The sequence below is a fragment of the Ambystoma mexicanum genome, chromosome 2p (genome assembly GCF_040938575.1).
Source record: "Ambystoma mexicanum isolate Mex_15411 chromosome 2p, UKY_AmexF1_1, whole genome shotgun sequence".
NCBI lineage: Eukaryota > Metazoa > Chordata > Amphibia > Caudata > Ambystomatidae > Ambystoma > Ambystoma mexicanum.
The window spans coordinates 788,892,661-788,920,007 of NC_090923.1; the positions used below are offsets into that span (position 1 = coordinate 788,892,661).

Sequence of the window (27,347 nt, forward strand, 5' to 3'; positions counted from 1 at the left end):
GTGCAGAGATTTCAGTCCTGGAGAGATACGATCCCTGGGCTTGAGGCCAAGGACAAGTCCTGCAGTCCTTTTCTGGATGATTTGCAGAGGTGGAGAGTAGAAGCAGGCACATTTAGAAAGCGGCTCTTGCAGTAGTCCAGCCTAAAGAGAACCAGAGCTCTGGAGACAGTGAGCTTCTGGGTGAAGGAGAGGAAAGGAAGAATACCTCGGAGGAGGTGCAGCTGGTAGTGTGATAGGATTATGGATGTTAGCATACACCTCACTTAGCTGGAATTCTGAACTTTAGCCTGCGTCGCATCTAGATAGGATTATGAATGTTAGCAAGCATTGCATCTAGACATAGTTGCAAGGACAGCAACGCCAATTAACCAATCACTACCAATTTCTCCCATCTGCATCCACCTCCCAAACTCTAACCAAACCACCACAAGCCTACAACACAACAATCCGCACAAACTTCACTACAGTGCAACAACAAAACAAACCACACATAGACTTGCACAACAGCACATGACGACTACTGTCCGTAAAACACCCAAAGCCTAGCCAACCGACCCACCGGCTGAGACCGCCAACAGCACATCATTGCTCTCTTGCACGTTTCCAGCTTATTCCCACTAACTCTCCCCCCTTCCCCTTTTTCAGAGATGCCAGAGGACCACTCTGGAGGTGATAGTGCGTGGTACATATACCCTTTAACATTAACATTCTTCGAGACGTCAGATGTGAGAAGAGAAGGAGAGTGGAGTCAGGTTTACTCTTGACAACTTTTGACAATAACCCAATAGTGCCTGTGACCGAAGTGGCCCATAGGTCATGGTACTGGAGAAGCCACACGTAGGTCAAAATTACAGGAGTCATGAAAAAGTGTATACTTGCATGCACACAGATTGGGAGGATTATTAATTAATAGAGGAGCGGAGGTGTGAGCCGAGGTGGAGCCAGTCTGCTGCAGTCGTGCAGACCGACCACATCGTTGTGTAAGGAAGTCCTTATCAGAGCCAGTACACCGCGGAGCGGTGAGCGGAGGTGTGAGCCGAGGTGGAGCCAGTCTGCTGCAGTCGTGCAGACCGACCACATCGTTGTGTAAGGAAGTCCTTATCAGAGCCAGTACACCGCGGAGCGGTGAGCGGAGGTGTGAGCCGAGGTGGAGCCAGTCTGCTGCAGTCCGCTGCAGACGCGTAGCAAGCGAGCAATGGAGACAGAAGTACGACCGCTTTTAGTGATTACCTCCGAAGCAGCCCCGGTATCAGGGGTATCAGGGGGTCAACCTGAAACGCCAGAGGTGGAGGAACTGTTGTCATTAATTCAGCCCACCAAAGAAAAGGCACTGTTGGCTGCCGCCTGCAAAACATCAGAGGACGTACGTCCAGCCAAGCCAAGAAACCCCAGAGGTAAGCCGCTATTAAAAACACAGCAGAAACTCTTACAAACAGGCTTACCTACCACGTGGGTGACGAAGTCATCTTCCCCGGTCCTAGCCCAGAAGTCCTCTGACCCCACCTGGTGCCACGGTGGGCAAGAGTGGAGCTTGGGAGGCCCGGTCGCCGAGGGAGGATGAGCCACGAGTCCGAGGTGATGGATGCGTGTGGACTGAGGAAGACAGCAGCCGCGCCCGCCCCGCTCGACTGCGCCGCAACAAAGGGCACGCATACCGTCTTGGGGACGAGCGGGGAAGACGCTGTAGCTGTCGGAGGACAGCCAGCGGCGGGGCCCAGTTTGCGGGGCAGGAGGGGGGGGCCAGTGGGAGGAGGAGGACGGAGGTGGTGTAACCACGTGCGGGACAGTCCCGCGGGAAAGTGGCGCAAAACAAGCAGAGCCCGGATTCGAGGAACTGGAGATGTTTAAGAGACCAGTGGAACACAGGGTCCTGCAACAAAAGGGAGCCGTAAAAAGTCTCAGCTCCCAACATGAGAGAGGCCCAACCTCAACAAGCAAAAGGAAGATCTCGCTGGGTCCGAATCCCCCGGCGTTGCAAGGACTACATAACCACTGCAGCCAGTATGCGGAACCACTACAGGCAAGCAACCTTCAAAATCAGACTACTATGGAACAAAGAAAAGCAAATCTATCATCTGCACCTTTGGACTTAGAACCAAAAACGGACTATAGGCAGACGTCTTCTATCATCAAAGTAATGATACATTCCGCAAATACAATGCAGGACACTGACCAGAACAGCAAGCCCAATGGATCAAAATCGACACAACCGGGCCGTTCTCCAACGACCATCAATAAGAGACCTATTGAGATTAATACCGGTGAATCACCCTCAGATAGGGAGAGTGACGAAGTCTTCGTAGAGAGCTATACATCAGAAGAGTCAACTAGTCTAAGTGAACAGGAGGATTCTAACAAGGAAACAGAAAACGAGCAAACAAAGACAGGTCGAACTCAACAAAGAAAGAAAAAAGTGAAATCCAAGAAAAACCAAACCCCTAGGAAGATTTTTGTACCGCAAATGAACAAAAAAAATATCAAAGAAAGACCATCCAAAAAAAAAGACTTTCTACCACGAAGCTATCCTTACCTGCATTATCCTGCCCTTTAAAAGCGTTCTTCACCCAGCAACACAAACGAAAACGGACAGTGGACTCAGAGGCATCAGATGCAGAGATGCTGGAAGTGATGCAAGACTCGACATCAGGGTCGAACCTAAGAGAAAAAGATGAAAACCCCTCAAAGACCGTGAGGCCAGAACCCCAACTGAAATCCTTAGAAAACGCAAAAAACAGCAACGAGAGAGCTAACGAAATCCAGACCACGACCAGGGAGGTGAACCAACCTCAGATCAGAGACATAGAATTAACGCACACGAAACCTACATGGGACCCTGACAAGGCCACCTCGGAACAAAATAACAAACTACAACCATCTTCGGAAGCCAACAAGGGGGGGGGGGCAGTGATGACAAAAGAAAATCGTACCTCAAGCCCATTTATGAAGGAAACACAAAAACCACTCGAAGTAATGAATGACAAAGATCAGCGGTTAATATGGACGAAACCGCACCTCACTAAGGATCCGCACAACACGGCGGATTCAACAAAAAGGAACGAAGAGCCGACACGCACCCCGAGTGATACCAGGATGGGTCGACAGCGAACAGACCAGGACAACAGTTCCATAATGGACTATCCAGGCCTACAAACCCCAGGCACATCAAAAAGGACGGAAAAAGCCCAATTATCATCAAAAAATCGTCGGCTAAGCGACATCGCCATGGCAATCCATAAAGACTCTCCAAACAAGAATCCGGATATGGTAACAATTATGTCGGCAATGTCCATTGTCTTAGCGCCCTTCTGCAAACTATATGAAGCACTAAAAGAAGAGTTGCAGAACAACACTGCAATCCTTACCAGCATGATAGCAAAAATGTCACATGTGGAAAGTTACATAACGGCTGTAGAAGCACAAAAAGGTATTCAGGAAACGCTCTGGGAAAATAAAATCGAGTTCCTGGAAAGAAAAATAGAACAATTGGAGAAACAAAACATCTAGTAGCGGGCAAGCACGCGACAGTCAAACCTCAGAACCTATGCATAGGACTAAATATGCGGGTGACCAACACAGAAAAGAATATGGCAAATCAACCATCAATCAAAAACAAATTAGCAACATCGAGTGCATCACGCTCACTTTCCTGGGACAGCAACGTGCAACTGGGACCGCGGGTGCCAACCTTAAAACAAAAAGCAGAGGCGAAGAAAGATGAGAGCTCAACCCGGGAAGGTCTGTCCCCGTCAAAATCTCTCGCTCAGAGGTCACCGAGGACGGCAGAAGATTTTCTGTTGGATTCTTCGTTGATGAATGTCTCATTATACGAGGAACAAACTCAAACAGCCAGTAGATTACAGGTGGCTACCGCCTTGCCGGCAACCAAAATAAGGAGGGAAGAAAAAAGTAACACAGAAGAAATAAGAGCTATGAGCGACGAAGAGGTTAAAGGGGAAGGAGTAAAAGATAAAAAGAACTCTTCCAACAAAGGAGTAGCCAACGTGCGAACTAGTAAAACTCAGAGGGACAACAAATACACGCAGCAGAGCCAAACTTCAAGAAGCAGAAGCAGTCCGAGAAAACAAACGCCCACAAGAGTAACGGAGAAAATCGAACCAGCAGAAAAGGGCGCAATCCGCCTATTTAAGCTGGAGCAACAAGACCTCAAAAAAACCAATTTAATCCTAAACCGGCCAACCATCTTGCAGATCTTGAAAAAATCTAAGACTCTCAAGGGCGTGAGAACAAAAGATCTAGTACTGGTCGAACCATACCACAAGGGCAAGATTGCAAAATCTTACTTGCACGTAAAAGCTGAGAGTATCACACACATGGACAAATCGGTGTTTGAAGACCTCTCATCGATGGGATTTCGGTTGACTGAATTAACAAAGCCGCAGCAAGAGGAGCAAGTCCAAAAAACACCAATAGTCAACAATCACAGAGTACATTACCATTCCAGAACAGAAAAACGGTATTGTCAGAATCGATGGAATAGAAGGAAAGAGGACGAGATTTCTCGAGACGACCAGAAACACCGCCGAAGACCAACACCGTTTGACCAGGAAGGAACCTGGAAGTACGAGAGACCAAGATCGCACCCACGAAGGGCCTCGGATTATACCAAGCGACCGTACGAAACGAGACCAAACAGAAACAGTGGGAAAAAGGATGAACCATCAAAAGCAAACAGGCACGACAGTGTAGAAACACCAGAGAGGATTTCGGCGGACAAAACAAAGGACACTCGTCCAATGAGAGGCCCATGGGACTGGATTACATCTACCTGGTCAAAGAAAGCTGTCAAATAGCAACAAAAAGGGCCGAGCCTCGAGGGAGAGAATGCAGCGACGCCCTCTAAGAAACGGCCCGACAAAGACCAGTACAGTGTAGGATCCTGGAACACCAGAGGACACAACCACTTAACAACGCCCGGAGACGTGAATCTGGGGGCCTTTGACATTCTATGTCTGCAAGAGACGTGGTTACTGGAGAAACCAACGCTGGATGGATTTTGTTTGGAAATCTCTGCGGCAGTTAGGGGTCCTTTAGGAAGACCATCATCGGGCCTGTTAACAGCCATCAAAAACAGCCTAGGTTTAGACCCACCAAAGAAATGGAGAGAATCATACGAAATGCTGGTGACATTGTCCACATGGTCCCCAGCCACGGGGAAAAGCATGAGGGCCAAAAGGAACGCCTTGGCAATCATAAATTGCTATTGGAACCCGCAGCGTACGACAGCGAAAGTCTTCTGTTCCTCTATGAGTGCTACCATTGATCAACTTTATGAAGAGTTTGACGAAATTGAGATTATGATATGCGGCGACTTCAACGCCAACTGCAATAAAGCAACTGAGAGAACGTGGAAGACCTCAACACTGGAACGTGGAAAAGCCTGGTTGGAAGTAATCAGCTCCAGAAACCTACAAAACATAGCAAACTTGTTTCCTAATCAACAGAATTTACCTACCTGGGAAAGGGGAGCATCAAAAGCAACCTTAGATTATATTTTCACCTCGTCAGCCCTGGCAGCAAACGTAGTCAGCTTCAAAGTGGTAAAAACAACCAACAGCAACCATAACTTACTCACGTGTACGTGGGGCAGTCGGAGACCAATGAAACTCGTATATAAAACCAGGGTTGAAACTAACGCTCAACAAACTCGATTACGAATAACGGAAGCCAATATTCAACAAATAAAATCAGCTTGGGAAGAAAAAGTAACAGCAAACCAACGCTATAAATCAAGCGAAAAACCAAACTACCTTCCTCTCCTTGCACCCTATCAAAAACCAATAGGAACTAGAAACCCAGCGGCCTCTCAACCCAGCCATGCATACAACAAAGAGCTGGTTGAACAAAGGAAATTAGGCAGACAACTAAAAAGGAAGGCAAGGAAATCAAAAGCTGAACAAGACTGGGCAAATTGGAAATGTGAAAAAAAAAGGTACACAACCTGGCGAAAACAATCTAAAGCAACACAGCACCAGTTGGACGCAGAAGAAATGATGAGAAAATTAGCAACCAATAAATCCAGTGACTTCTGGTCCCTAATCAAAGAGAGCAACTGGGCATCCAATCTAGCGCCGACAAATGCAGTCTCAGAAGAAAAATGGCTGGAATATCTATCGAGAGAGTTTGAGAAACCCAAGACATCGGTTGAGCCCCTGGAAATAACAAAATACACAACATGGGTGTCGACATCGAACGCAGAAGACATTGAAGCAAAAATAAGAAACCTCAAAACTTCCAGAGCACCAGGTCCCGATGGTCTCACAAACATAATGCTAAAGCAATTCCCGAAGGAATGGTCAGAACTAATTGGAATGATATTTAGCATTTGTGAACAAACCCACGAAATTCCAGAGTCTTGGTCTAAAGCAATCATCGTCCCGATTTATAAAAGGAGCTGCAGCGAGGACCCCGTGAATTACAGACCAATTGCGCTGCTAGGTATCATAGGAAAGATCTTCTCCTCTCTCATCTTGGACCATCTGAGGATATGGGAAAAATCGGCAGAGTGCAAAGACATCTTACAAATGGGCTTCCAAAAAAATGGAACAATAGCAATCAACATCTTGATAATAAACATCTTTAAAGCAAAAGTTAAAGAAGGGGCGCCAAAAATCTACTTAGCTTTTGTAGACCTGTCAAAAGCCTTTGAGAAAGTGGACAGAAACATGCTATGGAAAAAATTGGAAGCCTGGAAATGCCCCAGATCACTGCTCAACCCACTAATAGCGCTTCACACAAACACAACAGTAAGAGTAAAGCTTAACCAACAGGGAACCTTATCGGAAGAAATACAAGTGGAAAGGGGTGTAAAACAGGGGTGCCCACTTGCTCCTGCACTCTTTATCAACTATCTGGGGGACCTGCAGTACTCAGAAAACAAGATCAGAACGTTTCCACCTAAACTAGGGAAAACCAAAATTCCTCGTCTCCTATATGCAGACGACGTGATTCTGATTGACCAGACGAAAGTGGGCGTGCAGCGGAAATTGACAAATTTGACAAAATACCTAGAGGAAAATCACTTGGAGATAAATAAAAACAAAACAAAAACCATGACACTGGAGAAACAACAGAAATGCTCTATAACAAGGGAGTCCTGGTTTTTAGACGATACAAAAATCGAAAAAGTAAATAACATCAGATACCTGGGATTTGAACTAGACAACACACCAACAGACAAAGCAATGCAAGCTGCTCTCTGGGATAAAGCGAAGAGACCGCCAGCGCAAATGAGAACGTTGGACAAGAAATTTGGTAAATTCACGCTTACCCCGGCAATACATTTCTATAAAATGAAATTGGTGCCCGCGTTGACATGTGGAACGGAAGCATCATTGTGCATCCCGGAGAACATCTGGAACAGAATAGAAGGCATGGTCTGGAGAACCGTTCTGGGGCTTCCCAAATCAACCGCAATAACGGCTATCAGAAGGGAGCTTGGATTAATATCCTTGGCCTCGATAGTCGACATTAATGCAATGAGGCTATTCAGAAAAATCATCCTGGCTGACTCCCTGCCAATCTATACATAGATTAAAGAAGAACTTGATACTGGAAATTGCAGCTTATTCAAGAAGTGGGCAGATTCTAGAAAGGAAAGGTTGTCTGAAATACTGTGCACGGAAACAGACCTAAAAGAAAACCCAGATAAAATCAAACGGAAACTCGAAGAAAGGGATTGGATCAAAACAATAGAGGCAGCAACAGAAAATAAACTATTACAACAGCTTCCACCAACGTTCAACAAACCAAAGGTTCCAATGAAATACGTGAGTAAATTCCCGGATAAGAAAAAAAGACATTTGTTTATGAAAGCAAGATTAAATTTACTACAAACTAAACAAATACTCGCCATTCGGAACATGGCAGAAAACCTAGTATGTCGACTATGTAAAAACCCAGACACTGTGGAAACGATCAGACACCTAATCCTAAACTGCCCCTGCATGAAACAGAATAGAACCACCTACCTATCACCGTTGATCACGAATCAGTGGATGATTCAAGAAGAAACTTTGTGGAACAGACTCATCGCCGGTGAAGCCACTAGGTGGACAATAGCCATGACAAATTTGCTCGAAATGGCTTTCAAACAGATAAACGAGGCCCGGCTCACTGAATCTACTGAAGCAGAGCATGGCTAGGGGAACCACCAGTCAGATGACTTTGGAGGTCTCCCACAAGCACTTTAATAAGTCGGATCTGTGAAAAACCATTGTCGAGAAACTCATTTTCAATGAAACCAAGAGGAACAAATTGCAGAACAAAAATGTGCCACACTCTTTTTGACAAAATTACAGGTTTTTCCTGAATATAAGTCAAATAAATAAATAAAAAAAATAACCCAATTCCTTCTACTCTCTTATGCCACGTGATTCACTTCCCTTAGTTTTACAATGATCCGCCGGCCAAAAACTTGACTATACAGAGGATTTGACTAACCCATGTATGATCACTTTGACCCCTTTCTCGCACCTTTCCCTAGGCCTTCTGGTAACTGTAGTTTCAACAACATGGTAATCGCCAAGTGTTTCCTAGGTGAGCATCCATGTGGTGCCCGACTCCTCTGTAAATGGTTCCCCCCTTTTGTATTAACAGTTCCTTGCACTTTCTTCAATTAGCCGTTTGCTAATTTTGTTCAACACAGTTTAGTTTAATCGGCTCTCCCCTCGAGTCACCGGTTGTGATGAACCGCTTGGCTTTTCTTGTCTCTAGATTCAAGGATGGTATCACGGTGGCAAGGGTCTCTCCCCAGCTTGGTTATCAGCAGACGAGGGGCCTGTGCACTGTTGACATCTGCTGTAACACACTCAGGCTACTGTTTGCAGTCTTACAATTCCTTCCACTGAGGTTTCAGGGGTTAGGGTCGGAAAGGGCAAGGTCGCTTCTCTCCTTGTCACCCTTTCGGTTCTGGCCACCATTCTCCGCCTCTTGAACTGCCGTGCTGGGTTAGCTCTCTCGTTGTGCGGTCTGCCTTGCTTGTATTGTGCTCCAACTTTTATCCTTGTGGGGAAGGGAAAAGGCTGTCAGGTGTGAGAGATTCTGGTCAATTGCCTGACTTTGCCTGACCCTTGTGTTGGGACATGTCAGGTAAACATCTCTTGTTTTTCTCGGTCGTCTTTCGTGGTGTGCGAAAGTGTTTGTATCGGAAAAGAGGGCAGGGGGGTTAGAGTGTTTGAGTATCCTGCTGGGTAGGATGGGGAAAAGGGTGTTCTAAGAAGGGGGATACCACATCTCATTCGGAGGTGTCCCACTTCCACTCCCCGAGGACCCACATCCAGGTGATCCTCCCTCACTGGTCCACCCCCAGGAACTGGATCCAATAGCGATGGCAGTGTCCTGGCCACCTGGATGACAAATCCCCGGGGATTAGTCACGGAGACACCTTCAGGTTCCTCACATTACCTGAATGTTCACCATCATATTTTGACATTATAGATTACAGATGAGACAGGTCTAGGATGCCATCACCTCAGAACACTGTGTGCAGTAGCCACAGTTTACTTGTGTAACTGCTAGAATGTGAACATGATCAACAAGTGTTTATGCAACTGGATTGTCAACCACTAGTCTGTATAGAGCCAGACATTGTTCTCTAATACCTTGATTGTCAGTATACACCCCACCTGAGACGTCCATAAAAAAAATGTATCCACAGTATTTCTATTGATAAAAGTACTTTTTATAATTCTCAGAGAACTGTACTCTTGATAGAATTACACAATTTGAGGGACATTTGTCTCTATACTTTATCGGCAACTGTTGGAAGAGGAAACCTTCGGTAAGATATATACATGGGACGAAACGCCCAGTACTGGTCCCAACAGCACTCAAGTTTGCATAACTAAAAGGAGGTGGTCTACAGACCAGCCACGGGCCACTATGCGTCTTTTACCCATGGGCATTTACATTGTGACGCCATCCATGCCCAAACGTTGCCATTTTTGGATTGCTCGCGTAAATGCCGATTCACAGGAGAGGGACGGGAACAATGCAGTCATAAATGTTTGTGAGATCTTGATCCTCTGGTACCCAGGAGTTGTCCTTAAAGCAAGCCTATTAGAGATATTACACCTATGTGGCCCTCATATATCTCCATTGTGTTTGCGGCTTCGAGCTTGGCTATTGTACAGGTGGTGATATTAGCAAGTGATTCTACACACATCCATCAGCATTTCCTGAAACAGTGGACATTTTGACCAGAGGTAAGCCTGGTCATATCCTAGAGAACCAGTTGGCACCACCATATGACTACCTTTTGAGACTCTATATGCCCCCCCCCCCTCTTTATCCTTTTCTCTCTTTTGGTCTCTAGATTCTTAGAACTGATGATCCATAGCATGATGAATTCTTGTTTTATCACTGCACATTTATACTTAATATTAGAGGTAATGTTCCATCCTTAATGGTAGACCTTGTGTTAAAAAGATTAGTTACATGTGTCAATACAGCCTTTGCTGCTGGGCTCAGATGCCAATTTAGTTGTACCACAGAGTCCCTTTTCTTTGAGTGATATAGATCACGGTAGACATCTGACGCTGATGAGTTTTCTCCTCTGATGAATCCAATACCCAACGAGTTTTGACTCGCTCTACAATCCAGGTGAATGTCTCTTGATCATGGGAGACCGCAGAGGTTATATAATTTTAAAAGTGGATTGATTTTTTTGTTTGAATGATCGATATGATGAAATCTCTTATCTAAATATTATTGTACTTACCTTGTAGAACAGGGAGATTGAAATGTACTGGAATCATTTGCTCCTGACGAAGAGGGAATCCCGAAATGTGTAGCGCTCTGTTCCATATATTGTTTGATTTTATTTTTTATGTTTTGTTGGATTTTGTTCCAATTAGAACATTCATAGATTTCATTGAATTTTGACTGCATTGCAATATAGTGGTATCCAAGGGATGCGAGGGCCCTTATCACTTTGGGACTCTTTGTTATTTGCCACCTTATACCAGGGTGGTATTATTCTCCCCAAGAACATCTAATTATCAATTCTTCTTAGCTTACACATAATGAACCAAGGTGTGCAACATCAGTGTGACCCTTTTTCCTAATACATACATTACCTCTCATTAATAAAAATGAGTCAGGCACAATGACGTATAGCTTCCAATACAGTGTTGATCGATCGATAAAATATAGAAGTTTGTCTCAAATGTTATTGTGTTGCTATTGGTCCACCCGTTATTTTGCAGGATTCAAGACTATGGCAGTTGGTCCCTCAGTAGAACTGCCCCTCACAACCAAATCAAATGAGGAAGAGAGCATGTTGTAATCACTTAATGCAGGGTCCAATATCATTATGGATTGGCATTTGTCAAATAGCCCTATGGTAACAAACAATCTAGTATAGAGTGTAATTCTCCTCTATGCCAAGTGTGGCCTTACTAGGAATGTCACTTTGTATATCCCTGTTAACAGTATGAAAACCCCAAGAATTAGAGTGTGAACCCGCAATTTTCCAAAACATTCTTTAGAGGATTGGTTTAAAGGAACACAATTGAGATCTGCCTCAGTCCAGAAGAGTCATCAGGGGACAGGTTGAATTAAGGTCCCCTGCCAAAAAAAACTAAATAATTATCCTATTATTCACCATGGTGTTCCACTCTATTAATAAATCAGAGATGTTATCCAGGAAAACGTTAAGTTTACTGTACGCAAGTTGCCAATAGATATTAATTAGGAGGGTTTCGTCGCAGACATGATTGGTCAAATGATGTAATTTGGAGGGCTACTGCCATATGTCAAATTGGTGGATATTCTACTCCGAGGCTGTTCTTACCAGCCATAATTAGACCAGTTGAGGGTCTGCCTCAGAGGTCCTTCACTGCAGGTTGAAAGGCAATGTGTTAACCATCAAAATAAGTCAAGGCATGAATTAGATTATTTTTTTTAATGATTAGCAGTTTGCTAATTAAAATGTTCTTGATTAGAAAACAAACCCATTTGATAAGCAATGTTGAACAAATATGTCGCGAGACGTTATTTGAACACACGACAATATGAGCAACAATACACAGCTGAAGACATTAGTGAGATAAGTCAGGCACTGAACGTTCTTTAAAATTCCACTAGACATGCAGGTTGAGTAGCTTAGTTTACCTACTCGACCTAAAAAAAATGCACTTGACCCAAGGCAGGCAAAGGATGACAAAGTTAAAATGTGCTTTCTGTAAAATGGTGCATGTCACCACAAACCCACTTTGTTTGGCACAATGCTGCCACTCAGAGGCCAGCCATGCACAGTGAAACTTATTTGACACTTACTGCAAAGTACATGTTAAATAAAGTTCTCAAACATCCCGTGCAAATGGTACTTGCCTGTCATAAAATCTACTCTACTATTCGAGCAGACAAAGAGACTTTACTGTGCAAGCCCTGGAAGAGTGCCTATAAGATGTAAAAGGTTAGCTGCAAGACAGTACACAGATATGAAAAAAAGGCTCTGAAAACAGGACATAATATATAATGCAATCCTAATCATAGAGCAAAGCAAGCACTGGAGGCCAACTACAATGTTTGCTGGTGCAGTAGATATGAAGATGTACAGACTGGATGGAACTATTGATCACTACTTTGCGTAAACATCTAGTGAGCTTATGTATTCATTATGCAAGAGCAAGTAGTTTGCGGCCATCAGAGTTTCAGGGTAGTGGGTATAAAGCTACAGGGTGATAAGCTAGAATGTCAAGGAATATGTACTCAGCTCATGGGCACCTCCTGCACAATGTAACTAGCAGGTCACAGAATTAGGTTTGTCAGCTAATGCATTTGGCTGTGTGATCATGTACATTTTCAAAAGTGTTCACTCTTCAGTATGATGCATCTTCCCCAACAAATTGAAATATAGCTGGCACTGAGACTTAGATACAGAAACCTAAACTTCCCTATAATGCTTTGAGACAATATAGCGTTTTACAGTAGCAATTCTGTAACTATGTATTATGTAACAACTTACATTTTTAGGAATGGAATTGCAAGACTCTTTTTAAAAAAAATGAAGTTAACACATGCCTGTCTTTGCCATACAGGAAATAAGTTAGCTTAATAAATGTATCAGCCCAATTACTTCGAGTTTGCAATTATTTGAAAAATAAAAATAAACATTCTTGCCTTGCCCTCGCACACAGGCCTTTACTTAAGATTAGATTGGAGGCTCCTACACTCCCTCTCTCTCTCTATCCATTTGACCCTTTGAACTTACAGAGAAATGAGTTGAGACAGCCCTGAAGGCAATAGCGGAATGCAGGGCGAGCTGTGCTTTCATTAAAACAGGGCAACTTAAGTGCCAATTTAATTAGCAAACATTCAAAATTGCATAGCAAATTGCTATGCAACATTGCTGATTTTATGCCTTGCAAGGGCAGACTGGTGGATTGTTAAATTGCCCTGATGGGTCTCACAGAATGTACTTATCCCGACAGATTACTCCCATTGGCGGCAGAGAGAATCAAGACTGATGAGATTGTCTAGATCGGAAAAGGCACAGGGAATGAAGAAAAAGATATATTTATATTGACTATGCACAAAGCAATTCCAGTTGTTACAACGATTCCAAAACTTTCCATTTATCACACTTTTTGTTGCCTCTACTTTGAGTATCTCTAGGTGGGAAGGGGGTATTCCCTGGCTTGATTGCCCTAGTCACTCTAACAAGAAAATTAAAGGCTGACACTGTACAATGCTGACACACACCTGGGGTTGCTTGTATTTCTGTTTAGGGAGGACGTGGCCAAGCAGTTTGCTTAGACTGCTACCATTTGTGGGAGGACCAAGATTAATTTTCTAAGGACTGGTATAGGTTGTTCAAGCAAGCTAAAAAGAAATGGAGTGGGTGCTGCACACACACACACCAATGCCAGTGATATGATATGGCATTCATAGCGCACCTATACACAAGTGTTTCAAGGCGCGATGAGGCAAGGGAGGGAGAACAGCAGGAAGACAGAGACAACGATCTTACTAGGCCAGGTGACATTGAAATTGCGTAAGTGCAGGGGAGGGGAAAAGTGGGGGTGGAGAGGGGAGGGGGAGTGCAGTACATAGGATAACAGTAAAAATAAACAATAAATAAAAAGTGAGGCCAGCTGGTGGCAATTGCAAGGGTTAGTGCAGACATCAGGTGTCAAGTGCTGGCAGGGGGTTGTAGGGATACAGAAACAGACCCCGAGTGCAAGGGTTGCCAGGGGGGCAGTGCAGGTGTGCAACTGGCGGGGAGGTGACCTGGGCCCAAAATCAGAGGGTAGCCAGGTAACCAGTGCAGTTTCAGACAGGAGATCAGCAGGGGAGAGGAGGAGAGAAAGCAGAAGCAAAGCCAGTGCAGAGATTTCAGTCCTGGAGAGATACGATCCCTGGGCTTGAATCCAAGGACAAGTCTCGCAGTCCTGTTTTGGATGTGTTTCAGAGGGAAGACAGCAGAGGCAGGCAGATTTAGAAAGAGGCTGTTGCAGTATTCCAGCCTAGAGAGAACCAGAGCTCTGGAAACAGTGAACTTCTGGGGGGAAGGAGACAAAAGGAAGAATACCTCAGAGGAGGTGTATCTGGTAGTGTGACTTCTTAGAAATGTCAGATGTGAGAAGAGAAGGAGAGCGTGGATTCAAAGAAGACCCTGAGGTTTTTAGCCTCAGAGGTGGGAGCACAAAGAGGGATAAGAGAGCCAGCCAGAGAGTGACAGGAAAGGAGGGAGCAGGTGCGTCGATGAGGAGAATCTCAGTCTTACTGGCATTAAGGCAGAGACCATTGGCGGCGCACCACTTCTGGATAGCCAACAGTCTGAGATGACAGAAGGAGAAGAGGTGGCAGAAGGGTGCCTGAAAATGAGTTTGTTGTCATCCGCATAGCACTGAACGTTGGGGCAGAATGCGGCGTTGCGGTGGGAAAGAAGTGCCAGGTATTGGTTGAACAGCCAGGGAAAGAGGTTAGACCCCTGGGAAACACCCGAGATAGAGGAGAGGACGGACCCAAGTTGGGCCTGGGAGGGTCATTCAGCGAGGAAAATAGTCAGCCAAACCAGGGCCTGATCGGTGATAGCCAGGTTATCACACACGGTTGAGCAGGATGGCATGGTTGACCGTGTCAAAGGCAGAAGAGAGATCAAGTAGGATGAGGACACGGGGTGTTGGAATCGAGGTTGGAGAGCAGATCTTCAAGGATGTTCAGAGAGCAGTTTATAGCTTCTGGCAGCTCTAGTGGTAACTATTAATTAAAAGCTTTCCATTCACAACATTTCACGGATTAACCTTCTAGGCAGGACTCAACACCTGCCTTTTTAAAGCAACATTTTGACCCGAAATCTCCAGTTCTGTTAATTTTTCAAAGTACATCTTTGCATCTCAGAAATTGGTGCAGTGCCCCACAAAGTGGAAAATGCCCTACTCTATATAAATCATACACAAATCCTTGCTTTTCAGTGCATAATGAAATGATCATCACATGCAGGCGACAATCAAATGTGTTAAGCTCCAATTTGTAATAACTTACGGCCAGAGACATTATCAAAAACAGCGTAGAATTGTGCTGACTTAGAAACATCTACTGAATATTTTAAGAAGAATACAAATTGTTGTTTTAAAAAGACTCTGAATAACGTATCGCCATGAAGACTATGGACTGATTAACTTTCTTTAAGGAAGTTAATAAAGAAGGCGACAGCTTTTTCGTTTGTGTACAACAATTTGGCAAGAAAGGGAAACTCCGTAATAAAAGCAGTGCAGAAAGCGCGGTCACATGGGACAAACATAAGCGACCGCAGTATTTCACCATGGTGTCAGAAGCAGTAAATACAGAATTAAATGCAAGGGGACATCGGATGAGGCTGTTAGAGAAGTGATAACTGAACAAATAAAAACGGTAATTAATAAAACCAACAGCAGTTTCAGCGTTAAAACAAAACTCCCGCATAAGAACAGCGGCAGGTGGGGTTGTTGGAAGTAAACAGAGCGGCTGTCATTAGGACGTGGAGGTGTCACCATAGGCAACAGTGGTAGCATGTACGTTAGTGACAGCTAGCCAGCGCTATCTCAGTGGTGTAAAACCTTCAGCCCCGTTGTCCAACACAGGAGCGCATTTTAACCCTTACCGTAGGTCTCAGACATGATCCCTCCCGCAGATGCCGTGTACTAAGTCCTCTCTCCGCCGCAGCTCAACCCAGCCGCAGGGAAAGAGGGTAATCCAACATGGCTGCCACGGACAGCCCACCTCAGCTGCCAGCGCACCTGCGTCACCACGCTCCACCCTATTCGAAGGGCAAACTTTCCACGCAGACCGGATAGACAGTGAGCAATTGGCTGCCGGGACAGGCACTCGAAGAAACTTCTTTGCAGTGCATGCGTCCACAGAATTCTTCGTAACTTTCTTGAGGGGCACTCTCTGACAAGTTAACGGAGGACCATTCACCTACCATAGGAACGAAATTAGGCGGAAACACACGTGCTTCTCGTATGAGCTAACATTGCAGCCATCTTGGTATAAAGCAGTCGGAATGAACGAGCCCTGTAATATGTGGTGTCACAAATGAAATTAATTTAATTTTAGGTACAAATCCTAACTATGACTGATGCCTGGATTCCTCTTCCCGGTACATAATATGAGGCGTCCCTCCTCCCAAGGAAGGAAGCCTTCTTCTATTTCTTTTTTCCTTTCGTGATTTGCCCCTCCCTCGGGGATATAAGCCTCACAAACCCGACCACCCTCAGTTACATTTGTTCTGCCTTGGTTAGGGACTTAACTTGGTTTGAATACGAGAGGATGGCGCTATGCGGCTGGCACCTGTTGGCAGACTCTTCTGAGCATGCCTGCCCAACCTCCGGGTTTTCACGCTCCTCTCCGAGTCTCTGGGGAAGAGCTTGGCGTCTCTGGGTTTTCTCACAAGGCCCCAAGTTGCTAATGCTCTGAGGCTCGGAAGGGCTGGAGCAGTCAGCATTGAAGCGGCTATGGTGACACTTGCGCCACCTGCATTACCGAAAAGGGTGTTTTTTAAATTATCCGCGATTTTCTAACTAAGGGTTACTTTTATTTGTTCCTGCCAGGGAAGCACTGATCAAGGGCTTGCTAAAATGTTAATGCGTGGTCTATACCTGCTGCAGGCATTTTTCCCCTCGTTCTTTGTTTCTTTTAAGTAAGCCACTTAGCACGCCTTATTGCGAGCATTGGCAGACAAGTGTGTGGGAATGGTCCATTTCTCTATCAAGCCACAGTTTTCTGTGGTGGGCTGTTTGGCTGTTTAGCATTTAAAAGCCCCATAATCTGCATCTATGCCAAAGTAAACACCAGACTATGCATACTAGTCTGTGCCATGTCAGCTTGGTTGACATGAAAACAATGTTTTAGGAGGCATTGCACATTTTATTTACGTCCTGCATAATAAGGTGCATGCCATTGTGAAATGACTTAACTGCATTCTGGGACTCGTAGTCTTGTTATAACGGGGAAACCAGGGGTATATTCTTAGAAAAGAGTCTGGAAGGCTGCCTCTGAATGGAATGGTGTGTGGTGGTTGTGCATTTCAAAATGATGTTTTGAGACCCCCCCCTGCCTGCAGCTGAGAAGACCTGCCTGCACATATTAGCAAAAATGCCTTTATCTGGATTAGTGTAATGCTTCCAAATGCAAAAGTACCTTGTAAAAATGGTAAATGCATTTTTTGAGGGCACAGTTAAATTTGATGCGGTTTTGTGCACATAGCCGATCACGCATTCAATATAGTTTATCTTGTGACATGTGGGCTGAGCCCTGTGTAACTGTATGGCTATGTGCGGGGCATAATTCTCAGGTTTTTTTATTTTCAAATGTATGCAGGTATGATTCTAAATTTGTCGCTCCGACGGCACCTGCGCATACATGCCAACATTCCGAAGCACCTGGGAGGGAGAAGTCATCATCGGAGGAATCTGGAGAAATTTGGCAGCTGAGTTGGCTGCAGTCCCTGGCAGCGATGGCATCGAAGCGTGATCCCAATGAAGAAGGAAGCCGGCTTCGAAGCCAGCGTTCACGAGGATAAGACTGCGAGCTCGAGCATCGAAGCCCCTTGAAGTCCGCTCCGAGCCACAACAGGACGCTGCAGCTCCACGAGAAAGGTGAGATGTCTGATGGAGTTAAAACCCAACAAACGTGCATTTAAAAAATTAGAATCTCCAGAAAACAGTGACATTTCTACAATCATGTTCCCAGACTCCCAGCACCCCTCGCCACGCGAACCTTGCATGCAACCCCAAAAAACCAATTCAAAACAAAAAACGCACTCACCCGATCCATGTCCGTGGCTGATGAGGCAGTGGAGGATGGAGAGGCTTTAGCGGCGGGAGAGGCGGCTGAGGAGGGGGTGCTTGAGGAATGCAGAGGTGGTTGACATGGAATCAGAGCCCCATGTTTCGGAGGAAACCTGTAGAGACCCTGAGTTCCGCTTGTCACCGCCAACCGACATGAGCTGTACCCACCCCGATAATGACACGGCGGGGAGGGTGTCTCCTACCGTAATTTGGGGAAGCATACCTGAAGGCAATGACCATCCAACCTAAGTTTGCCCAGGAGAGAATTTCCCCAGGGGCAATCAGCCTGGGGCATGCACCAACAGAACACTTAAAGACACCAACACATGTTCTAACGACATGCAAAGAGTCGGACGAAGCAACCCTGTCCAAAACAGGGCAGCGCGAACAAATGCCCCCAAACATCAACCTTAACATCGTGCAGAAGGGAGATCAAGTGGAAGAGTCCAGGAAAAACAAAATCACGGCTCAAATAACTATCCAGGTAACAACCAGTATAGAAAACTTGCAGAGTCCAACCACACTGATAAATGGTCATGAGACATCAGTGAAGAACATACAGGGGTGTTGGAAAAAGCAAACGGAGGGTACAAATTGTTGGAAGAGGACCAACAAGTAGAAGATCTTTTTTGACCCTACGAACGAATTGGAAAGCTCAATGAATTCTACGGATGTAGATGGCAAATTTTCAAAATCGACCAAAAAAATCACAAACTGTAAACACAACTAAATATGCATATTCAAAGGAAACCAGACATGTAAAAAACCTGTGGAAATCGGGGAAATCACGAGGACAGCAAATAACTCAAAGAACTGCGTTTCATCGATTGTAAAAGAAGACAAAACTAAAAGAATTAAAAAAAAATAACTGCACAAAGGTGCACGAACTTGCCTTCAGAAGGATCCCTACCCTTTTTCTTTCAGAAAAGCTTAACTTCAACCCAGAAAAACCTTGACAAACTATCTGATGCGGAAATACTGGAGGGAGCCCAGTTTGACAACTTGAAACCAGGTAGTAGAACACAGGGTTTTGCGTGGTCTGGTCTTTCCACAAAGATGGCATTTAGCACAGAAAAAGCAGCTGATCCTTCACAGCTAACATCAGTGATAGCAGCAATTGACCAAAATAACCAGCAGTCTTACCAATTTTGTGCTGTGATCCCAAAACCTAACGGTTCACATTGATAACATGAAGAGTAAAACATATACAAACACAAATTTACAATAACCAACTTACTTTAGGAAGACAGAGAGATCACCCAAATCCCTGTATTTGTCCTCAAGTGGAATTGAGGGATAGCACTATCCGAACATCGATCACACCCTGCAATACGAGTGTTACCCCCACCTTGTGAAATTAGTCAAGATCTACCACAACCTGGCTTGGACTTAAACCCCACCGAGCATAAAGGGAAGAGGACTGAAGACATTCATCATAGCAAACCAATGATAACACATTAAACGGTAAAATGTAAACTGGTTACCTCCCCACCTACACTAAACTTAAACGAAACCCTGGAACCAGATCAAATACCAACACCACTGGTCTTGAGGGAAAAAATCTACAAGGATATCTGAAATAATTGAGGAAACCCCCTCAAAAAAAAAAAACCTTTTCGCAATGATGTCGGCAGTTATAGCTTTGGCACCTTTTTCAAAATTGTAAGAAGCGTTGAACGATACCCTGAAGGACCACACCACGCTATTAGCCATGATGCACACAAAGCTGATCTATCCAGAAGGCTACATTACGGCCCTAGAAAACACGAAAGGAGCTGTGGATAACAAAGGTGGACTCTGTTTATTATTTGGCAGACTACCGAAGTGGAAATTCCGACGATTTCGGAGGCAAATCTTCTGCTGCAGGACCGAAATCATAATTTCGTGTAGTGGTAAAGTTGGCAGTGATGGAGTTACCGCCAACTTTACCACTTAACACCAAACTCGTAATGAGGCCGACATTTTTCTCTGTGCAGAAGTATGTTTGCAAAATACTGTGGCAGATATTGTAGTCTTGGACTGCTTGACGAGTTTTCTGTATAATCACATATATGACATACTTTATTTTAGCCTTTGTGTTTGGAAGAAGTGTTGTACGATTTTTAAAGAATTGCAGTGGCTGGGAAGAGAAAATTCCTTTCCAACTCCCTTCTGTGACGGTAGCTCAAAGTGGCTTACCTCATTAGTCAGTTGCGCACATGCAACCTAATGTGCGGACAACAAGACAACCGGTTTCGCACATAGAGAAAAATAATTAGAGGGAACATTGCTGACGACCTGACAATCTTTGCTCTACAATCTTGAAACACTTGTGTATAGGCGCGTTACAAATGCCATATCATATCATATATCTATCCCCAGTTGTACTGATTACAGCAGAGGTGCTGTGTGGGTGCTTTGGTGCCTGGGCATCCACAGAAAAATATATTTAGGGTCAAGCCACCCACTGGAGCCTGTCATTAAAACAATGTTACAAAATAGATAATAACACTACTGTTATTATATATGCTTCATTTAAATATTCTTTTAACATAAATTAAAATAGCAGAAGGTAGATTCAAACTGTTGGCCTCATAACAGACTGACAATCTTTGAAAGCGAGCTAAAGCATCCACTGAAATTAAATCTCTTCCTGAGGTTATAACCCTAGATAAATTACAATTGTATTGCAAACTCAATCAGGCATTTTTAAAGCATATGTATCAACGTTTATATTTCCCATTAGTAGTGGAGATGGTGGTCCAAGTGTGGCCCTCGTGACCCCCACCCGATTCACAGCCTGAAGGCAGAGAAATGAGAGATGTCTGGTTGTTTGTTTTATTATTTATAATGTGCACCAGACGCAGGGGTATCGGCGCAACAGTTACAGGAATATGCAAAGCTTAGTTACAGTGTTACATGGCATGAAATGCAGTTACATAGAGTGAAATACAATACATAACTAAGGCATGTTACAAATATGGGACACAATACATACATATGTTTTTCTTTTTTTACCCCGGATCCGGAGTGGGTAGTGCTCAGTTATAACTGAGTAGCAAGGGTCTAGGGTCACAGGGTGGAGATTACCTCGCCAGTTTTACAGGTCAGAAGATTTGAGTCATGTGATAGCATTTGATCTGAAATTCAGGTAGGATTGGTCTTCTCTGAGTGAAGGGGGCAAGGAGTTCCAAAGCTGGGCAGCTTTTACGGGGAAGCTACAGCCACGAATCTTGGATAGTTTGACGCTGGGAATGGTCAGGCAATTCGAGTTAGCTAGTCTGGATGGTGTTACAGATGTCCGTCTGTGGAATCTTTCAGTGAGGTAAGTATGGGCAGCATTATTTAGTGATTTGTAGGTAAGTGATTCCGTTTTTAAGAGGATTTTATCATTGGTCGAGAGCCAGTTGTTTTGTCGCCTACTCTTGGAGATGTGATCTCTTCTGGCAATGCCTAGGGCTGCTCTTAATGCATTATTTTGCAGAGTTTGAACTCTCCTGATAATGGTTTTGTTCGAGCCTATGTAAAGGGCATTACAATAATCTAAGCCGGACAGAATAAGGGCTCTGGCCAAGATGATGCAACTGTTGTTAGAGAAAAAGGGTTTGCCAGTTCTGATAAGTTGACACGTGTACACGGTAGTGGATGCTAGTGTGTTAACTTGTTTAGAGAAGGACAAGGTGGAGTCGAGATAGACTCCTAATGTCTTTACCTCCTTGGCCACCTTGACAAGGTTACTGTCAATTGTGAAGGATAAGTATTCAGGACCTAGCTTTTTTAAGTTGGTGGGGGTGCCCAGGATGATGAGTTCAGTTTTATCATCATTCAGGCATAGACTGTGTTGCTGTGTGTGGCCATCCATATGTGGATGATGAGGTACACTCTATTCAGCAAGGCCAAATCCTTATTATAATCCCCTGATAGTGGGAGGAGAATCTGAGTATCATCTGCATAGTTAGTGTAGGTGATACCAAGATAGTCCAGATCATCGAAAAGGGGCTTGGTGAAGATGTTGTACAATGTGGACGAGACACAGGACCCCTGTGGTAGCCCGCAGGTGATGGGTGTAGGGTCTGCTGCTGCTGGCGGCGAGAAGACCCTCATGGTTCTGGTACTTAGGAATGAACTAATCCATGTTATAGCCTCTTTGGAAAAGTGTGCCGCTGATTCGAGATGGTTACCTAGTACCTTATGATCCACCAGATAAAAATTGGCTGAGAGGTCAAGGAGGAGAAGCAGAGCAGATTTCACCATGTCTCTGAGTTCATAAACCTTGGCCTTTAGATCGATAATGGTGGTCTCCGTGCCATGGCATGTTGTGGATGGAAACCGGACTGTCTTGTCCCTAAAAGGTGGTGCAGTTCTAAATATTTTTGAATTTGCGTGTAGGCCACTTTGTCTAATATTTTTAAAAGAAAGGGAACTGTTGTAATTGGCCTGCAATTAGTTGGTGTTTGTTGGTCTAGAGTAAGTTTTTTTTTTATTAATGGAAGCACCCAAGATTCTTTGAGATTCGTGGGAATAGTACCAGTGGCAAAGGACGCGTTAATAAGTTTAGAAATGAAGGGCGACAAGTCACGCGCTGCATCCTTGATGAGTTGTGCTGGCAGAGGTCGCCCTGACAGTTGAAGGGTTTGAGAGACAGGATAATCTTTTCTACTTCGATAATGGATGTATCAAAGATGTGAGAAATGCCATTCACTCCGACAGCCAATCAAACCGTACCCTACTGACAACATGGAGGAGATAGAGTTGTCATCGATCGAACAAGTTGACTCACTATAACCTTGAAAAGCTGCTGACGTCATTACTGAAATCACAACATAGGTGCATTTACACATGAAGCATATAGGCAGCCACGCATGAAGATACAAAGACACGATAGTTTATTGCTGCTAGACACAAAACAAATGCTTATCACGCAGATAGAGGACAAGCACATACATGTATATCCTTTGCTAAGCGGAATCAGCAAGGTGCCAAGAATACGCTCAATCAGCTTGCACATGCTTAATTGCGACTAACATGGACGTCCATATGAACAAAGATGAAAGCCATAGGTGCATTTAAGTGAATGGGGAAGGTAAGATGTACTTCGAATACATGGAGGTGCTGACAGCCTGATTCAGCTAAAGGCAGACAGACAGGGCTTCCAGCGCAGACACAGTGCACATCCTAGCCAAGGACAAGCAGAGTCAGAAAGATTTCAGTTTACCAAGGCGATAAGACACCTGCAAGGAGTACAGCTTAAAATCCTCATAATTACAAGCAGGAGAGCTTAATTTTGTGGTCCCAACACACGTGACAAGTGCCTAATCATCGAACCGGAGGTTGAAAGATACAATTGCTACACAGGTTCAAAGCTGAATATATGCTCTCAGGGCTTCGGTGATCAGAGATGGCAACTTCTTAGGAACACACAGCACCTTTGTCTTGAATAGGTTCAATCAGCCTGGTAGCTCTCGGTGGTCCCAAAGCTGAGAGGAGCCCTTCTGTCCAATCCTTAGCTACTTTTCACGTTAAAGCACACTATGTTGCAGTGGCCAATAATTTCCCTGTTAACCTTCAACTTGTGATTGACCACAGAGGTGGTCCTAGGAAAAGCCACCAGATATGGCGATCCAATAACCAGACTAACCCCTATGTATTATATGTATAGTTTTCCTAAACTGACAAATCCCTATCCCTGTTTTTGGGGACGTTACTTGTTTTATGACATCACTGCCCCTTAAAATGGTGTATCCCACGTTTGGAGGATGAGAACCTGTGGGCTGCTATGCTGTTCTAGTGTGATCCCTGTCACTTTGTTTGATAATAAAGACAGTAAACTTTGCCCTATGGTTGACTATTCTGTTCTTGCGGCAGGGATTTAGTTGGGGCCCAAGTACCCTCTAGCTGGTAATCGGGGTAGCTGCTAAGAGTGCCCCTGCAGCTTGTTCACAAGTGTTAGAGGAGGATGGTTGCTAAAACCTTTCGCCACTAAGCCCGCCTCGCCCTGCCTCATGCCCAAAGGGATGCACAGCGACCCCCGAGGACCGACCCCCAAATCCACACGTGGGAATAATTGAAGAGGTCGTCAAGCCCGACCGGATGGCAGAGTGGCAGATTCTGGGAGAGTCGGTGTCCAAGGGGCTTCAGCGGATCACAGAGTATAAGTATAGACTCAACTATATGGCAAATATAGGGGAAGCGATAGTTCAGCTTGTGTTGTGTTTCTGTGATTTTTTGTTTTTGTTAAGGTTACCCGTTCTTTAGGCGTTCAGTTTAGGCGGTCAGCTTAGTTTACGTAATGAAAAATAGAAAAATACTATAATAAGGTTACCTATACTCGAGGTGTTAGCTTGGTTTATGGATGAAAAACATTAAAAAACACAAAAAAAGGATACCTGTGAGTTAGGCAGTTTAGCTTGGTTCATGGATGATTATGTATGGTTACCTGTGTCTAGGTATTAGCAGAAGACGCTAACTTAGATCGCGGAAGGTGGTTTCTTAATTTACCTCATTCAGATGTATTCTTATATGCGGCGGTATAGAAGAAGGACCACATGAATTTTTGCGATACCCTGTGATGCAGGAATAAGGCTGTGCATTATGTTATGTTTGTTTTTGTGTTTATGTTGTCAAAAGCGCCGACATATATCGAAGTATTAAGGATTTTGCTCTGGCCAGTTTGTGATGTCACAATACAATGTGGGGTTGTTGGTCACATGTGAAGTTGTTGAATGGGACGTAAGGTGCTTAGAAGGTGGTGGATTCCATTTTTGTTGAACTGTTGTTTGAATTGATGAAAATTGTTAAGCCATTTGGGCAGCGCTTGAGGAGCACATTAATGAAGTTGCGGTTTGAGCCTTAAGGGCAGTAAACTCAGTGTGACCTGTGGATGGAGCATGCTTTTGTTGATGGTGGTGAGCCGGAGAGGCTGTTGAAATTATTCTTTGGATTGCTATGGTTTTGAGAATTTGATCAAAAAGTGATGTGTAATCCGTGAATTGACAAATTGAGAGTGTCGAAATCCCGATTTGAGGTTGTCAACTAAGTATTGACGATTAAAAGTAACGTGTCAAAATGAGGGATACACCCATTCAACATTTATGCAAGTCCCTCCCACGATATCAAGACAAAATACGCAAGTAAAGTGCAGAATGGACTCGCGATACAGAGGGCAAATTGGTGAAAACATGACCCAAAGATGGAAGCTATACCAAATGCGTGCAGCAACATATGACCACGTATTGACTAGTCGCCTATAAGGGAAATAAATTAAGTAATCGATTGGCTATATTAAATGCAGACCAACTGCTGAAAGTCAGGGATGTGACCCCTTAAAGCAATTGAGAGCAGCGGCAGGATATACTAATCCTATTATTGCACCACCAGTTTATAGCAGCAAAGACAGACCTAGCCTGTGAAGCAGGTGATTAAAAAAGCATAGGCTGTCAGTAGCGAACATAAGGAGCGCAATGACTTGCAAGCGAAACTCAGAAAAGATGATGAGGGATGGACAGGACATAGTGGAGGAGATCAAGAGGCAACAGTCCCGACAAATTAATGGGTTGGCGGACAAATATTGCTTAAACTGGATGGGAAGAGTTCAAGTGAGTTAGGACATCCGGGAGATGCAGGACATAAGTTGTAAAGATGCAAAGGAAGAACCTAAAGAATGGGTAGATGAAATGGAGGAAGTACAGAGAAGAGAAAAGAGAGAGATTGAGGAATACGACAGGTTGAAAAGAGAATGAGAGCGAGCAGAAGAGAGGGTAAGAGAGAGAGAAGAGGCAGAGAGAGCTAGAGGAGACAGCAATGATGGAGCCCAAAGAAGAAAAGGAGAGACAGTTGCAAATAAAGAAAGAAAAGCAAAGGGTCAAGTGACTCGTTAAAGAGCGCTGACATAGAAAAGAAGAGGAGGATAGGAGATGCGAGCAGGAAAGAGACAAAAACAAAGAGAGCCATTCTAAGGAAACAGCAGACACTAAGACAGACCTGACATGTCTAAATGGCGATGAGGAAGAGGGGATACGAAGAAGAGTTGGGGAACTCTATAGGCGCAGAAGAGACAGTTTAGTTGCCTCAAAGGCAAGTAGGCGTACAACAGGGTCCCTGTTGAGGGGGGAATGCGATTTTCCAGATAAAATGAAGGGGAAACAATGGAAGAAACCAATGTTAAGGATGTTGAGCTTCGATGACGAAAGAGATGGAGACAGTGATGATAATATTGGGACCCTGTGGTTGGATGAAGAAAGTGAAGATGACAAGGGGGAGAGGGCTCACCGCCACTCCAGAGAAGTAAGCCTGGACAGAGACACATTATGGGGAGAAGGGGAAGACAAGGGAAGTGTTGAGGGAGAACCTGAGGGACGACTGGAGTCTCCCAGGGACAGATTGCATAGTGCAGATGAAATTACTCCATATACGCAGAGGCTCAGAGCCCTGCCAGTACGGAAATGGGTGGAGATGACCAGGGCATTCACAGCCACTAAAGACATGGGGAGACATGCCAGAGGAATGAGATTGACACAGTTTCTGTTACTAGAAAAGGGTGGCGGACGACAACAGTATATATTGTGGCAACAGATCGGTAAGGATAATTTGAGGTGTAAGCTACCATCGTTGACTGCAGGGGCTGGGAAATGGATTCATGAGATAGAAAGACTGACAGTTGGGACGACACTGGCAGTGGACTATATGAAGAGTCTACTCTTAGCCATTCTAGGGGAGGTAGCTGATGACGTTTGGAAAAGAGCAGGATACCCCGGAGTGAAAGTACAGAACACAGCACACGATGGTGCACCATTAAATAACTGCCGAGCAGCCGTATGGCAAGCTCTAAGGGTACAGTATCCGGACACATCTGACATAAGCGCGATTATGGAATGCAAAATGTGTGAGGACAAAGACCCACTTCAATACATTCATGTCAAACACAATACTAGAGGAAAGTGTGTCGACACTCTCCCCGAACCACAGAAGCCGAATGAAGTCAACCCTCCACCCGTGGCTGGCACAGATACCTGATATATATATAAATACAGGATACCACGTGGCAGCCAATGGGGGGGGAGAGGGTTAGGAAGA

At 44.5% G+C, this 27,347-nt stretch overlaps 1 protein-coding gene across 1 annotated transcript in view; it reads right to left on the bottom strand.

Moving 5' to 3' along the window:
* The window catches only part of RAB4B (RAB4B, member RAS oncogene family), a 612,075-nt gene extending 595,835 nt beyond the window's left edge, over nt 1-16,240 (bottom strand). Inside the window, exon 1 of the mRNA XM_069644452.1 lies at nt 16,109-16,240. Coding sequence (XP_069500553.1) covers nt 16,109-16,124 — 16 coding nt within the window. The 5' untranslated portion in view covers nt 16,125-16,240. The remainder of the gene's footprint in view (nt 1-16,108) is intronic.
* Between the last annotated feature and the right edge of the window lie 11,107 nt (nt 16,241-27,347).